This window comes from Mirounga leonina, unplaced genomic scaffold (assembly GCF_011800145.1).
Source record: "Mirounga leonina isolate KUSES-001 unplaced genomic scaffold, KU_Mleo_1.0 Mir_53, whole genome shotgun sequence".
NCBI lineage: Eukaryota > Metazoa > Chordata > Mammalia > Carnivora > Phocidae > Mirounga > Mirounga leonina.
This window is the reverse complement of record NW_023270807.1, coordinates 45,293,883-45,308,688: the sequence shown is the minus strand read 5'-3', so window position 1 is coordinate 45,308,688 and position 14,806 is coordinate 45,293,883. Positions and strand designations below refer to the sequence as shown.

General features: G+C 34.3%; 1 protein-coding gene across 3 annotated transcripts in view; it reads right to left on the bottom strand.

Annotated features, from left to right (window-relative positions):
* ZNF292 (zinc finger protein 292) overlaps positions 1-14,806 on the bottom strand; it is an 84,987-nt gene that overhangs the window by 17,719 nt on the left and 52,462 nt on the right. For 2 of the 3 annotated variants that reach the window (XM_034991317.1, XM_034991318.1), the window contains 2 exons: positions 7,865-8,067; positions 1,662-1,798 (listed from right to left, as the gene is read on the bottom strand). In XM_034991317.1, coding sequence (XP_034847208.1) covers positions 1,662-1,798; positions 7,865-8,067 — 340 coding nt within the window. Of the gene's footprint in view, positions 1-1,661; positions 1,799-2,270; positions 3,885-7,864; positions 8,068-14,806 lie in introns of those variants that run through there. The other variant, XM_034991319.1, reaches the window with a different exon arrangement.

The window sequence follows — 14,806 nt, the reverse complement described above, 5'->3', positions numbered from 1 at the left end:
TTCTGTCCTCCGTGGTTAATTTCCACAAAAATCTTCTTCCTTGCTGCAACTTTTTTCATCAAGTATTCTCCTCAGTACAGGCCTTTCCTATTATTATTTCCTCAGTTTGCACTCCTAGGAACTCTGCCCTTTCACCACCCACTTGAGTAACTTGCTCATTTACTGGATTTTAACCTATATATTGAGGACTTCAAAATCTGTCTCTCCAGTCTTGACCACTTTCACCTCTCTAGTTCTTTATAAGACTTCTCCACTTTGATCTCTTCTGAAACCTGAAACTTAATATATGAAAAAGATGATTAACATTCTTTCCAGTTCACCATCTTTGTAATTTAATGCATCATTATCAATGACCCTATTAAGTCTCTGCTTTCTATTATCCTAAAGACTGTTACCTTCAACATTTTTTCAACCCATCCTACATACATAAGGAAGCCTTCATAACTTCCCAGCTGGACTGTTAACTAGTTTTCTAGTTGACTTTTCTAGCTTAACTCTGTCCTGCCACTTCTTCCCCCCAACTCTGTCCTCACTGTTCAGACCCCAATCCATTCTCAAGTACTTGTATTACACAGCATTTCTTAAACATAATTTTTTTGCCCTCCTACTTAAGAGCTTATAATAGATGGCCTTTGATGATATGAAATCCAGACTTTGATGACTTTTTTAAAGCAGTGTGAGAGTTAAATTTTTAGTCACTACTAATATTTATGTTACATGGAAAATCTACTTCTCCTCAGTAAATGCATGTTTTTTATTCTCCCTTCAGAATCTTTCTACCCACCTTTTATATCAATCCTCTGTGTACTGCATATATGATTTTCCCTTCACAACAAAACTCATAACTACTCAGAAAACCTTTATAATTGTGAACTTTATTCTTCTTTAATTACACATTTAGTTTGCCTGTCCCATATTCATGGGATTTGTATGTCATATGTCATTTGGTAAAAATTCTTAAATGTCAGAATGTTGTAAACTAAATTTTGTGTTTCCAATATTACCAACAAAACACTGAAGACTAATAACGCTGTTCACTGACCAGATAAATTGCCAGTTTTAGCTAACACATTAAGATAGCTGATCTTAAGATTTTTTGAGTCACTTGAAGTCAACATCTCTATTAGTTGTATGTTCCCAGAAGAATGTAACAGGCTTTGCACACTTGAAAATGTACCATATAAAGAAATGTGCACTCAAGAAGTTAGTGAAATAGAATGATATCTCACAGATGGAAAATAAACTGTATTTCCATACATGAATGACTAAGCTAGTTATGTAGTTAAAAGTATGTAAAATGCAGAGGAAAAAAATATACACATTCAATCACAGATGGCTTACATATCTGAAAAAATCGTGGCATTAGACAAAATAAACCTTTTTTTCATCTTCTAACATCTAAAAATTTCCTGATCATTATTATTCATTATACAATCATTACTGGTATACTAAGGAGTTGTCCTTAATATAAAAAAATTTTGAAGTTATAATATGAACTACTTGATAATCAGTTTATACAGCATGTAGTAACTGAAAATAAGCTTTTTGTTTTGGTAAGATTTTAAAGGATTAAAAAATACGTCCTTAAGCTCTCTGAATTCTCACAACCTATCTTGTATTCTTATTTAACAACTTTTCTTTACAAAATAAAACCAACTCACCAAGCACAGTACATATCTCCTTGTTGGAGCTGACGTGATAAAAATGCAGTACATAAGACAAGAGCACTTTTTTCATCACCCTCAGATTCTAAGTTACAAATCATTTCTAGTGCATCTTTGCAATCAACTTCTGAAATCTACAGAAAAAAGGATATAGAAAACATGCCATAAAATGGTTTTATTATTAGGATATACAGTAATATACTTTAGAATCTTCACTAGATATTTACAGATCATTTTTATCAGTAAAACCTCATTGACTCATATACTATCAATTCATAGTTTGTCATTACTGGGCTGCAGTAAAGAATAATCTTTCTTCAAGTCAGAGAACCAACTATTTTCATGAACTTTACAAATATTTACTTATTTGCAATGACTAATCCTAATTATAAGTACCCTCTACCCATTAATCAGTTCTATGATACTGAAAAAGAAAAGCTGTAATTTTCCCTCTTTTATCTGGTAATTTAAAAATCATTAGCATCAGCAGAAAGGCAAAGAAAGGTCTACTGGATATAGACTAATAAAGTATCTATTCATCTGAGGGGAAAAAAAATATACTATGAAACATTTTATGTAGTTATACCACCTTTAAGTTAAGCTCACCTCAGTGTTCTATAAATCTCCATTATTTTTCTTTTCATATAAATTCATTCCATCTCAAAGCCTGTCAACAGTCATGCATGCATAAGTATAACCTAGATGAAGGCAACTTCTTCATTTAATTATACATGTATATCTACTGCTTATTTTTTGAGAAATTAAAATTTACTACCACATTACAATCATTTAATACATAAACAGATCTCTATAAGCATTTGCTGTGAGACAAGGATATAGCAAACAGCATACAACCACAAATCACTGGCGTTCCACAAAAAGATTAATTCCAACATGGTATAAACGACAAATGGGGAAAAAAAATGAAGACCAATACAGACCACTGGCACCCACGTACCACAGAGATAACCATGCCCCTCCTTGTTGATCTTCTGTCTCTCCTGATCAACTTTTGAGTACAGGAAAAGTGTATGTGTGTGTGTGTGTAAAATGTAAAGTGTTTAGGATGAACAAGTGACTAAATGAGGATAATCTTTGAGGAGGATAAAGGTTGCATGAGCATAGATTCAGAGGTTCCATTTCATACATTAAGTTGGGCTAGAAAACTCTAAAGACCCAACTCTGAGTCTGTGTATTTAACAACAATGATTTCTTACAGGAATCATGAAGTTAGTGGCAGAGTTAAGACTGAAACCTAAGTCTTGGAATTCCCCGGTGCAGTGCTCTTTCCATTACTCCTCCATCTGACTCTTTCTAACAAATCTTTAAGAGACCCCACTCAAACAAATAAAAAAAGGGCTGAACAATATATAATCATACAATTAAATATTTTCAAATACCTACATTAAGTGCATTATCAGACATATTTTTTTAATCATATATTTCCTACTAGGTAGGTATTATCATTAACATTTTATACACAATGAATGTGGGGTTCAAAGAAATTACATAATTTGACCAAGCTGCAACAGTTAATTAAGTGGTAGAGCTACAAATCAAATTTTGTCTGACATTAAACATGCTCTTTCAATTTCATCACATTATCTTTTATTACAAGCTGTGTTAACTTTAAACAATTACCCTGATACACACATGTAGACAAATGTTAGAAGTCAACCCATAAGTTTTATTTTTTCATGTTAATAATAACAATAATAGCAGCTACTATTTATTATTAGTGCCAGCTTCTTCAGAAATAGCACTGCTAACCATATAGCTTGCCTGGTAGATACTACTACTAACTTTTTAGAAATAAGGTTCAAAGAGTTTAAGGTAACTTGCTCAAAGTCACATGCTTACTTAATTAATGGCAATCAAGATTTTAACCCAGGTGCAGCTTCAAAGTCTGTGCTCTTTCCAGAATTCCCCATGCATAAGCATATTGAGGCCCTTTATTGCTAAATACTGATTTTTTTACATGTTCAGGTTTAATAAAAAATCTTATATCCTGAAAGTCTGATTTGTTTTGAATCTGATCTTTTGTTGTTGTTCTTCTAAAACCTAAGCCACTCTTCTTGAATGCTCAAATGATGCAAAATGCGTACATTATAAGAAAACTTATTTTCCCAATGATATTACCTACATTATTAGCTTACACTTAATAATGAGAAATATGTATTTGTATGTAAAATAGCCTCAATATATTTATTTCACATATATACAAAATAACAAGTGAAACATCTGCCATATTCAGTAATACAGAAAACCTCACTTTTTATAGGTATACTAGGAAAACAATTTTTAGTGTGTACTTCATAGCTTTCATTTCCCTGGTTTGCCACTAGATGGTCCTCTCGAAAAAATAGGACACTAAGGAGAATGGCAGAGAAAATGAAACCATATTTAAACTAATGGATACTTGAATTCAAACCATGAATTCAAAAAATACAGAACACTTCATCAATATTCTCTATACAATTGCCAAGTGTACTTTTAAAATGTATTGGCTCTCGGGCGCCTGGGTGGCTCAGTTGGTTGGGTGACTGCCTTCAGCTCAGGTCATGATCCTGGAGTCCCAGGATCGAGTCCCGCATCGGGCTCCTTGCTCAGCGGGGAGTCTGCTTCTCCCTCTGACCCTCCCTATGCTCTCTCATGCTCTATCTCATTCTCTCTCTCAAATAAATAAATAAAATCTTAAAAAAAAAATGTATTGGCTCTAATCACATTTTAAGAAGTCTTGCTTATCAACATAAAATTGCTTTCCAACTAAAAAAGAACTTAGAGGGCACCTGTGTGGCTCAACTGGTTGAGCGTTGGACTCCTGGTTTCGACTCAGGTCATGATCTCATGGGTCTTGGGATTGAGCCCCTGCCCCTCCCTGCCCCGCCCACTCTGTCATGCTTGGGCTCCGTGGAGAGTCTGCTTAAAAGATTCTCTCCTTCTGCCCCTCCTCCCACCAGCTCTCTCTCTAAAATACATAAATCAATCTTAAAAAAAGAAAACAGAACCTTAATGGTAACCCTATCATACTAAGAAAACATAAAATCAAATCATGAGCTACTGTTTTTTAACTCTCAGGCTAGCAAAAATTTAAAAGACAATCTCCAATGTTAGGAAAGAGGAAATTTCATATACTGTTGTTTATGGGAGTATAAACTGGCATAATCTTTTTTGGATGATAGTATGGCTCTATCTATTAATTTAAAATGTGTAGACTCCTTCATCCAGCAATTCTGCTTCCAGAAATCTGTCCTACTAGTGTACCTCTGACAAGAATGAAAGGATGTATATATAAGGAAACCGTTTAAATGTCCCCCAGTCTGACTAAAAATATTACAAATCCGAACTATCGAATTATGAAGCCATGAGAAAGAATGAGGTTGATTTATAAATGAACAATATGGAAAGATGTCCATAATAAATGGGGAAAAAGTGACCAGCAGGTCAGGGTGTGCATATGTATGCTTGAAGCATATAAAAAAAATACATGTATGTGCATAGAAAAATATGAGAAAGGTTATATATCAAATTTCAAACTGAATGATTACTTGGGGGAGTATTAAATGGGTAAGGGATGGTTAGAGAGAGAGGATTTTACTTTTTAAAAAAATTCTATGTTTATTTTAATGACAAAACCAATAGAAATACTGGCTCTAAACAGATCCAAAATACTAAAACACTGCTCACTTTGTTTTATACCTATACCAAGAATACAGGCCAAGCTATTCCTTCCAGAGAAGCCAGATAAACACTCCTCTCTCAGCCCCATTCCTTGGCCATCTACCAGGGCTAGCTGCTATTTCTATTACAGTGAAAGGATCCTGGGAAAATCCTAGTAGATTCCTTGTCTACTGGCTCCCCTGGACAAGGATTTCCTCAAAAGGATCACAGAATCCAGGCCATGGCTGACTCTTTCCAATATCTCTTCCTACCATACACCAAGGAATGGGTAAAAAAGTCAAATGCTTATAAGAACCAGACAGGTAAAAGCAAATGAATGTGTGAGAGACAGCATACCTCTTCTGAAGAGGGCAGTATCTTTGGGCAATTGTTCCAAACAAAGTGACTACCTTCCCCTGGGGCAGAAATAATACAGGCCTTGGTGACAGCCAATCTTAACCCACTTCACATGGAACAATGAAGAAAAAGTTTCTATATATTTTTAATAGGAACATAAAAGAGTAACCAAACAATTTCTAAGCAAAAGAAGACTTTTAACAAGGAATGTGTAGACTTATACATATCCTGTCCTGTTCTGCACTTTATGATCTAGTGTTGTTTCTGGGCTAGGGTACAGAGACTTCGGTGAACTCTGCTTAAAAACATGGAATGCCTTACGTCTGCTTACTTAATATAAGAAGGAAAAAAAATCATTTTATATGACATCAGAGATACCTGGGGCCCTCACACAGAATTTTCCTGAGGATCTCCCAGAGCAAGCTAGGCTGCTGCTACTCAACTCTGAAAAATTAAACCAAAAGGGAACTTAGGTTCAGTACTGCAAGATCTTCTGATTATTCAAGAGAGTTAGAAATACAGATTTTTTCCTCGGGATTACAAATTCATAGTCTTCAACTTCAAACAGGGACTTCGCCTAATGACCCTATGTTTAGATAGTTTCCTATTAGAAGCTAAGCTGCTTTAGGCCAAGACTTATGCCTTAACTCACATTTAACCCCCCAGTGCTTAGACAGCACACATCACTGACTTAATAAAAATTTGATGAAGGGAGGATAGATGAATGGACAGACTGACATAAGGGCAAGGAATGAACTGATAAAGAAAGCTTTACTATGGAGCTGAAAAATAACAGGTAGCAGCAACACAATAATTTAAGAATTTTAGAAAAACTGTTAAACACATTTCAAAAGCTATCTCAAGAAACTTTATATGTCTGTCAATTAACTGTCTACATAGCTATTCTGAACTAATAAGAAAACTTCAATCTTCTATATGTCTAAACTAATGATGTAATTTCCTAGGCTACAGCCCTGAGCTCTATTCTATTCAGCCTAAGAATTGCCAGACATCACTCTTCCCAGTACTCTCATTATCCTCACCATCCACAACAACCTTATTTCTAATCTTGGTCCAAGCCTACCATCTCCCTCTTCATTTTCTTAAAAAACAAAAACAAAAACATACAATTACCACTATAATTACAAACTCTAACCTCATGTGGGCATTCAGCTTTTTGTCTGAGGCTATCCTTCTTCCAGACTGATTACAGTATCTGTCTACTCAGCTGATCATGCAAGCTCTCTTAATTGTCTTGGTTTGTATCTCAACTCTTCCTGTTACACATCTTTAAGTGTGTCCTTCAGTCATTTTCTTCTCCTCTCTCTATTGCTCTGGGGTTGAAGGATACTTATATTAGAGATACAAGACAACTGTGTGCATTAAATGCTCAATCAAAACTGTTCAACACATTATAGTTTTCTTTATCTAAATTATTTAAATACATATTCCCTGTTTCTTGATCAACAACTTTTAATTTTCCTACCCTGTCTCCAACTTCATTTTGGAATTACGAGTCCTCCAAAATGCAAATTCCCATTTGGACCATGACTCTATCTCAGAATTCTGTAGTATAAAACAAATACATGAATACTATGCTTTATGCCAAACCAGAAGTAAAAAAATCATGTCTCACAAAAAATAAAGTTTTACATTAAATATGCAAATAAAAATTTGATCTTTATATATATATATAGATACCAGCTATATATATATGACTTCTCCCTAGGAATACATTCTGTTTTTGAATATGCTAGGCGTGTGTGTGTGTATAAAACAGAGAACATATTTTTAGGAGGAAGTCACATAAATTCTATAGTTACTTAAATTAGCCAGTTAGATTTACAAGTATCTTGAAGTTAGGTAAAACTGAAGTTAAGGTCCAATTGCTAACAAATAAAAACACCCTACTAAATTGTTAAGCCACCTCCATCTTCCCATAATTTAACCACAGCAGTAAAAAGGTTCAATTTTAAAAAGAAGCTAGGTGAAATCAGTTTACATATAACTCTGAAAGCTGCTTAGAATCACTACCCCAAAGCATACTAAAATTTAAGACTGACAACAGTCCCTCACTTTCTAAGAGAAGTCAAAGACATTCTAATCTAATTGAAAATTAACTTCTTCACTTTTAAAAATACTCACTTTTAAAAGTAATTACTAACAAAAGAAAACATACTCACCTCTTCGATTAACTTTTCATTTGGTGATGATGTACAAAGACAAACAAGGTAAGTTTGCTTAAAACTACCTTTTGTACCAATCTCTGGATGGTCAGAACACAGCTTTGCTAGAGCAGTTGCTTGACTTAACTGATTGGTTTTGATTAGATGTTTAATTCTCATATCCAACAAGATGGGGCCCTCAAAAGCTAAAAATTCATTCACTTTAAAAAACAAGACAAAATAGATTATTAACATTTGGTAATAATTCATTTGCAATACAAATACTTAGAAGGAGTATCTTTTTTAAAGCACAGGAACTAATACTCTTTTTTTTGCTTTGCAATTTTCTATTACTGTCATGCCACTATAAAATACCTGACTTCATAAGCAAAAGGAAATTATATTGCTAACTTTTAAAAGTTGCATTAAATATTTTTACCCCTGACAGTACCATTTAGAATGAGGTAAATTAACTTCTTTATGACAAAAATAATTTTGCATTGAATTCTAATAATCCAAGCTATTAAAATTACACTAAATTCTTTTCCCCATAGCATTTATTCTTGAATATCAGAAGTTAGCATCCCTGGAAATCTGCAGTGCTGGGGCATTACACACTTATACTGGTAACCACTGGATATTCTAGAAGATGAGATTCAACTAAAATTGTGTTCAGTACTGATGATGTATTTTTTATTTTACAAAGGCGAAGTCTACTTTGTTTTAATAGATGTTTTAGAACAAATTAAACATCTACAGAAAAATAAATAAGGGGGAGGGGAGTCTACTGAAACTTCTGTAGGTTTGTAATTTTTAAAACATCAACCGATAAACCTCAACATTTGCTTAAGACCCACATACACGTAATACATTTCTATTCTGTTCAAATCTTCAAACACTTGTTTGATCAACTACAAATAAAATTTATTTTTTTTGTATTTGTGAAGGAGACTTTAAATTTTAACAAGTGCAAATTTAAACTCTTCCCTATTTTCCTTATCAGAATGAGAAAATCATGTTTAAAAATTTACTTGGTGATAGCTAGCCTGAAACCTTTGGAAGGCTTTTAGTAATAGAATTTTAAATTCTCTAAATAAAGCACACAATTCCTCTACTTATGAACAGACTGGAAGATATGTCTAGTAAGTAATTTGTGGGTTAAAAGATGGAGAATGAGAGATGTTCTTCCTTCTTTAGATATCTGCGACCCTCTAGGGCTTTTATTTTTTAGATCTACCTGCACTGCATCCCACTGTGAGAAGATTCTTCTATGAGACACTATAATCATGGCTCCTCAGTATTCAAACCATGAACATGTATGCATTTTAACACAGGATCCCAAATTCCATCCTTTTTTTGAAGTCTAGACCTTTGTACCTGCCACTCTCTATTCTATTCTACTCCCTGCCACGTTAAATCAAAAAGAATAAAGACTGAATACAGATAAATACTAACTCTGTGGTGCCTCTGACTAGATGTCTTACATATACAGGGTATTACTTTTCTTTTTTTAGTATCACATGATCCCACTTGGTCAATTATATTGCAAGTATCTTTTCACCGTTTAGTTTGCTGCCAAACCAAAATCAGGGAAGATTCTAAACGAAAACTTAAAAAAAAAAAGTTAAAATAAATTTAGTTGCTCTCGCTATAAATCAATCATAGACTTAAAAAATAGCTTTCTCTCAAAAGAGAAAATCCAGCAATAAAAAGTCTGGGAATTACTTAAAATACTCCCACTAAAACTCATAATCAACAAATTCTGAGGATTATGGCAAAGAAATTATTTAAAGGTGGCAAGTATTTAACAAAACTGATAATACTGAATAGAATCTCAAATCGTCCCTAAAAATCTCAAATAGCAACATATAAATTAGAATGACAAACTGTGCAAAATAATTTCTCTGCTCATTCAATATATAGGAGAATATATGTTAATATTGTAAAATTTCAAAAACATAGATTTTTTTTTTTTTTTTTTTAATGATGGGAAACCACTGCCACACTCAGGGCAAAAATGATTCCAAAGAAATATAGAATATTAGAGCAGAAGGGACTTTACAGATCATTTTCTGTAACTCCATCATTTGACAGATGAGTAAACTGAGGCTCACAGAAAGTAAATAACTTCCTAGGGTCATAAAGCCAGTTAATGACAGAACCAGGACCAGAATAATGGGTCTTTTGACTTCCAGCTTAATATAGTCGTGGGATGAGAAAGCCAAATTCACATTAAATGTGTCTACTTCTAATTAGAATGGCACTTTATAGCAGTAAAGAGCTGTGAAGTAGCATTAACTTTTAAAGGAAAATAATCATGTATTCTGAAAGCTCAGGATTCAAACGGATCAAGAGTAGATTACATTTTATTTATTTATTTTTTAAAGATTTTATTTATTTATTTGACAGAGAGAGACACAGCGAGAGAGGGAACACAAGCAGGGGGAGTGGGAGAGGGAGAAGCAGGCTTCCCGCGGAGCAGGACCTGAGCCGAAGGCAGATGCCTAACGACTGAGCCACCCAGGCGCCCCCATAGATTACATTTTAATACTCAACTCAGAACCTGCTAAATGCTTACTCTCCCTGGCCTTTTTCCATTTCTCCTGCACTGCTTTCCATTTCCCATTCCTTTAATATCTTTCTCTCCTTCTCTCCAATCCAGAACATGCTTTTTCTTACAGTTATAATATCACATCAAAGACTACCTGTTTTAGGGCTTGCCAGACTTATGAAAAAAGTTTTATATTTATTCTTGAGTAGCTAGTCACATCACATCTCATTCCCTACCCTGCTTTTCCCACATCCCAGAAAAATAAAAATATCTTTAATTTTACTTGTGTGCAGTCTTTTAATCTATTTTCTCTGTATTTATGGACTTGAACAGAAAAGCAGGTTTTACCACAATCGAGCCTATCAAGAGAGCTGAATGACATAAAATGATAATGTAAATCAATAATATTTAGCCAATTCAATTAAGAATGGCTGCTTCTCACAGAGTATCACTTACATAATATTAAAAAATATAATTTCTATATTAAAGATAATTAACTTTAAATATATTACAATATATAAGTTGAATTTTTGTGATAAATCATTATACAAACATTAAATGAGCATGTCCTATGCACTAAAGCTTAGACTAACAAGGTCCTGGATTTCCTTCAAAGTGGAGTCAACTTATTTACTGGGCATGTATTTCCATGGCCATATTTGCACACAATCTCCTCTGTAGCATCTCTGAACTAGCTATTTAGCAAGCATCTCAGACTCTGCATACAGAAATCTCTATACCACAATATGTATTATCTCAATTCACTTAGTCATGCTCAAGCCAGGAACCTAACAATGGCCTTATAAATGCTCTCTTGTGCCTTCTCACCCACACATCCAATCCACCACCTAATTCTGTCACTTCTAATGCCTAAATAAATACTCCATGCTATTCACTTTTCTCCATCTCTATTCCTGCCATTCATCCACTCCTCCCAGCCCTCATTAATCCATCAGACCACTTTGTAGCACTCTGCTAGTCTTCTGCATCCACTCTTAAACCATCACATCTTCTCCCAGCTTAAAACGCTCCAGTGCTTTCCCTTTGCCTTTAAAGAGTAAATTCTAAACTTTTCACCATGGCCTACCTGAATCTGCATCAACTATTCCTTTTTTAAAAATACAATTTGTATTTTCTCTTAAAAACAATTTAGCATGTGAGCAAGAAAAAAAAAGAAAGAAAGAAAAGGTATCCAAATTGGAAAGGAAGAAGTAAAATAATCTGACTACAAGATTACATGATCTTTATGAGGAATTCTTAATTGCAGGAAACAAACTGAGGGTTGCTGGAGTGGGGGGTGGGGTGGGAGGGATGGGGTGACTGGGTGATAGACACTGGGGAGGGTATGTGCTCTGGTAAGCGCTGTGAATTGTGCAAGACTGTTGAATCTTAGATCTGTACCTCTGAAACAAATAATGCAATATATGTTAAGAAAAAAAAAAGAAGAAGAAGGTAGCGGGAGGGGAAGAATGAAGCAGGGGAAATCGGAGGGGTAGACGAACCATGAGAGATGATGGACTCTGAAAAACAAACTGAGGGTTCTAGAGGGGAGGGGGGTGGGAGGATGGGTTAGCCTGGTGGTGGGTATTGAGGAGGGCACATTCTGCATGGAGCACTGGGTGTTATGCACAAACAATAAATCATGGAACACTTCATCTAAAACTAATGATGTAATGTATGGGGATTAACATAAGAATAAAAAAAATAATAATAAGAAAAAAAAAGATTACATGATCTTTTTATATAGGCAACCCTAAGGATTCCACAAAAAAACTATTAGAATAAATGACTTTAGCCAAGTTATAGGATACAAAAATTAAAATACAAAAATAAGCTGCATTTTATATACTAACAATGAACAACCTGAAAAGGAAATTAAGAAAACAATTCCATTTACAGTATCAACAAAAAATAAAATACTTAGGAATAAACCTAACCAAGAAGGTGAAAGACTTGTACCCTGAAATCTACAAAACACGGCTGAAAGACATTAAAGACAAGTAGATGGAAAGATCCCTGTATTTGTGGATTCAAAGACTTAACATTGTTAAGATGTCCAGCTATAAAAACTATCTAAGAATTCAATATAATTCCTGTCAAATCGCAATGATGTTTTTTGCAGAGAGAGAAAAATTTATCCTAAAATTCATATGAACTCTCAAGGGACTCCCAATAGCCAAAACAATTTTGAAAAAGAACGAGTTTGAAGTGTCATACTTCCTCACTTCAAAATAATCTGTAAAGCTACAGTAATCAAAACAGTGTGGTACTAGCATAAAGACAGACATATAGGCAATACAATAGAGCAAAAAGGCCAGAAACAAACCTTCACATATATGGTCAAATGATCTTCAACAAGAGTGCCAAGATCACTCAATGAGAAATGGACAGTCTCTTCAACAAATGGTGCTGGGAAAACTCATGTCCACATGCAAAAGAATGGAGTTGGACACTTACCATAGACCATATAAAAATTTAATCCAAAATGGATTAAAGATCTAAATATAAGACCCAAAACTATAAAACTCCTAGAAGAAAACAAAGGGGATAAGCTTGAAGACACTGGACTTGGCAAGGATTTATTGGATGTAACACCAAGGTACAGACAACAAAAACAAAAGAGGTAACTACAACTACATCAAACCTAGTATTTTTTATGCATCAAAAAGACAGAATCAACAGAGTGAAAAGGCAACCTACATAAAGGAAGAAAATATTTGCAAATCATATATCTGATAAAGGGTTAATATCCAGTATATAAAGAATTCTTATAACTGAACAATAAAAAAATCAAATAATCCTATTATAACGTGGGCAAAGGACTTTAACAGACATTTCTCCAAAGATGATATACAAACGTCCAACAAACACATGAAAAGGTACCCAACTAATCATCAGAGAAATGCAAATCAAAACTACGATGAGGTATCACCTCATACCCATTAAAATAATTACTATCAAAAAAAAAAAAAAAAACAAAACAACAAACCCAGAAAATTAGTGTTGGTGAGGATGTGCAGAAATTGGAACCTTTGTGCACTGTTGATGGGACTGTAAAATGGTGCAACTTCTATGGAAAACAATCTGGAAGCTCCTCAAAGTTAAAAACAGAACTACCTACCATATGATCCAGCTATTCCACTTCTGGGTATGTATACAAAAGATCTGAAAGGAGGGTCTTCAAGTGATATGCATATGCACCCCCATGTTCATAGTAGTACTACTCACAAGAGCCAAGAAGTGGAAGCAATCCCAATGTCTACCAATAGATGAATAAACAAAATGTGGTATATCCATGCAATGGAATATTATTTACTCTTAAAAAGGAAAAAATCCTGTGATATGTTGGATATGCTAAACAAGGATGATCCTTGAGAACATTATACTAAGTGAAATAAGCCCATCACAAAAAGGTAAATATGGTATGATTCTACTTATAAAGGTAACTAAAGTAATCGAAGTCATAGACACCAAAAGTAAAATGGTGGTTAACCAGGGGCTGGGAGAGGTGTGGTAGAGGGAGTTGATATTGAATCGTTACAGAATTAAAAAAAAAAAATTGTTGGGGAGACTGGGTGGCTCAGTCAGTTAAGCATCTGACATCAGCTCAGGTCATAATCTCGGGGTCCTGTGACTGAGCCCCGAATCAGGCTCCATGCTCAGCAGGGCATCTGCTGGCCCCCCTCTCACTGCCCCTCCCACCACTTGTGCACACTCTCTCTCTCACATAAATAAAATCTTAAAAAAAAAAAGTTACAGAATTTTAGTTTCGCAAGATGAAAAGTTCTAGAGATATGGTTTACAACAATATGAATATACTTAACGCTACCTGAACTATACAATTAAAAATGATTAAATGATACATTTTCTTATGTGTTTTTTACTACAATAAAAAATAAATTTAAAATATCAATGTAATACTATTAGTCACAAATATCCAAATTTAGAAATTTAATAAAAACACAACACTTCAAGCTACAGGTAAGTGTTTCTTAACCATGGCTGCACAATTATGTTGATCTTCTAAAAAGTACTGATGCCTGGGGCTCAGACCCAGAGACTGTGGTCAGAGGCAGGCCTCCACTACTGAAATTTCAGTCTAAAAACTCTCTAGGTAATTTAAGCACAGATAGGACTGAGAACCACTGCTCTAGGTATCTATATTTCAGTGTCCAAATTACCAATTAGGGATAGTCTTAATCTTCACCCTACCCCTCACTCTTTCTTGAGGGAATATGTTACATTCATAAGAAATAGAATTTTTTACTTAAAAGATTTCAGAATTTCTTAAATCACGCTGCTTGCTTTTTCATTAAATCTGAAACTTTATGGTCATTACCTGACTATGGTAAAACTTTATGATCATAACTGATTTTCTGACATGGCTGCTATAAAACAGAATTTTTGAA